Source organism: Laccaria bicolor, genomic scaffold (assembly GCF_000143565.1).
Source record: "Laccaria bicolor S238N-H82 LACBIscaffold_44 genomic scaffold, whole genome shotgun sequence".
In the NCBI taxonomy this organism is placed as follows: domain Eukaryota; kingdom Fungi; phylum Basidiomycota; class Agaricomycetes; order Agaricales; family Hydnangiaceae; genus Laccaria; species Laccaria bicolor.
Window position 1 is genome coordinate 158,986 of NW_001889915.1, and position 2,562 is coordinate 161,547.

General features: G+C 48.0%; 2 protein-coding genes across 2 annotated transcripts; both read right to left on the reverse strand.

Moving 5' to 3' along the window:
* Positions 1–45: 45 nt before the first annotated feature.
* LACBIDRAFT_332761 (uncharacterized protein) lies at positions 46–653 on the reverse strand (the record flags this gene model as incomplete). Its single annotated transcript, XM_001887357.1, has 2 exons — positions 46–431; positions 452–653. 2 exons carry the CDS (start codon positions 651–653, stop codon positions 46–48), a joined length of 588 nt encoding a protein of 195 aa, XP_001887392.1.
* A 1,179-nt stretch (positions 654–1,832) lies between these two features.
* Positions 1,833–2,138, reverse strand: LACBIDRAFT_310170 (uncharacterized protein; the record flags this gene model as incomplete). Its single annotated transcript, XM_001887358.1, has 1 exon — positions 1,833–2,138. The coding sequence occupies one exon, from the start codon at positions 2,136–2,138 to the stop codon at positions 1,833–1,835; it is 306 nt and encodes a 101-aa protein (XP_001887393.1).
* Between the last annotated feature and the right edge of the window lie 424 nt (positions 2,139–2,562).

The window sequence follows — 2,562 nt, forward strand, 5'->3', positions numbered from 1 at the left end:
AGGGAGGGGTAAGGAGTGATGGAGGGGGGAACTCCCCTGGGCTCGTCATTGCTTGTGTCCGTTCAGGTGGTCGTTTTCGTTGGCGGGCGGTCGCCTTCGTTTGTGGGCGGTTGTAAACGTTCGTGGGCGGGTCGCCCTCGTCTCGTTGGTGGGCGCTCGTGGACGTTCGCGCGGGTGGTCGTGGACGTTGGTGGGCGCTCGTGGTTGTTGGTGGGCGCTCGCGGTCGTTGGTGGTCGTCCGTGGGCGTTCATCTTCGTCCGTGGTCCACCACCCACACCTTCATCCATCGTCGTCTTCATTTTTAGGGCAGTCGTCGTGGTCCGCCAGGCGAAACAAAGACGACGAACGACGACCGATGTCGTCGTTCGTTGTCCGGTTGCCACGTCGCAGCTAGCGACGTGGCACCTCATTGGTGTCAGAAGGGAAAAAGCTGGGGTGGTGACTGCTTACCAGGCTGGGTACGGCACAACCTCGTCACCGTCGTCCTCGCCTGCCATCGATCTCCTTCGATGTCGTGTGTTTGCTGGGGGTTGGTGACGTGGCGCTGCCGCGTCGTTCTTGTGGTGCCGGGGTGGTTGTAGTTGTTCCGTGACGACGTTGTGTGTTGTCGTGCGCCGTCAGCATCCTTGTTGCGTTGCGGTGGGTGCGCCATGGGCGTGTGCGTCGACTTTCATGGGTGCTGGTCATCGATTTTCATGGGCGGTGGCCATTTGTGTGTTGTTTGTTGGGCGATCGTTGTTGGTTTGGGCGGCCAGGGTTCTTTGCAGTGGTGGGTTGCGTGACCTGGCATGACGGCGACGTGGTGGTGAGGTGGAGTCGTTGGCGTCGACGGAGTGGTGGTGAAGTTGTGGGTTGAAGAGAAAAGGAACGTCACAGAGAACGTCACAGAGTCACACTCTGTGACGTTGTTCATTTGTAGACGTAGACGTTGAAGTTCAAGATCACGCTCTGATCACGCTCACTAAGATTCTGAGACTACAAAAGTTTGTAGTCTCAAAAAGCTGGTATTACAAAATTTTATAATGAAAAAATTGAACAGTACAAGCTTTTGTAATGAAAAAAGAGGAGACTACAATTTTTGTAGTCTCAAAAGCTGGTACTACAAAACTTTGTAATGATAAAAGAAGATAATACAATTTTTTGTAGTTTTTGTAGTCCCAAAGAGTGAACTACAAAATTTTGGTAGTCCTGAAAAGTAGACACTACAAATTTTTCTCTGTCCAAAGAGCAGACGGTTTAATACTCTGGGTTCGTTCTTCAGGAAACAGTTGCGAGAAACTAATGACAAAAAGAATGACACAATCAAGGGGGTGTCGGGATCATAATCCCGGACCGGGGGCTGGTTGGTTGGTTGGGCCATCAGGCCGTTAAAAAAAAATTGGAAGCTCAAAAATTTTGGCCCAAAAACATTATGGGCGGCCTTCCTGGTGGATAAATTATACATAATAGATACTAGAAAGCCTCAAGATGTGCTAAATGCCTCAGGATGCGCCAAAAAACACAACTAAGACTGCTTACATAAGACAATAATAATATCGGACCATTGATAACTTTCCTTAGTGTGGCAACCGTTACAGCAAGGAAACATGTGCATGAGGTCGGTGCAAAAAATGAAAACGTAAGGTTGTCGATTGGAGGATTGCTTTTGTGGATCCCGAGCAGAGCTGACCACCGGCAATATGATCCAGTGGGATGTGGTCAATTGGTAAACCCACTTTCTGTTAGGGTTTCAATGTAAAACATACTAACATCTTCATGTCAAACCATTCTGATATCACCTCATTGTATTTACCTTGTGCAGGTGCCCATGCATTGGGTCTGCAATGCATGTTCAACATCGAGAGGCCCGAGGACAGGAAGACAATGTCACAATGGTGACGTCATATTTCCTAAAATAGACACGTGCCTGATTACGTTGGGTGGTTGGTTCAGCCCAGCGCTCACTACCAAAAAAATCAACCCTAGGTCTTTTTTTTATATCCCGACACCCCCTTGGACACAATGGTTTAACATTGATGGTCGGAAGCTGTTCCACGATGCAGATACAGGCAAGATGATCCCTAGAATGCTGAATACATTCATTGTACATTTCATTTGGGACAAGGGGATCACAGAGCTCGCGCAACGAGAGTTTCATCACCCACCCGAGAACATGCAGATTGTCAATGGTGTCTAATGTATAATAGCCGCAGTCGATCCGTAATTTCAGTTCGGAAACTGAGTTGTCACCAGGGACACAAGAAGATTCCTTCCTGTGAACTTGGCATTGGTCATGGCGCCCAATTTATTGTGTTGTAGTTCGAAGCTAATCGAACCCGTTCCCGGCGGCGGCCTAGTAATCCTTAACAGTACCCCTCCTGCAATTTGAACCCTGGAGGCGGCAATTTTATGAAATACTTTCATGTAATATACATAACTGTGGGGACGGATTTCTCATTAGGTACAAATCTCTGTAATGAATACAAAGTTACTTAATAGACTACAAATTTAATCAGAAACAGTGCATGAACTTGAGCTTGAACGTTTGAACGTCGATGTATACCGCAAGGTCACACGTTGTG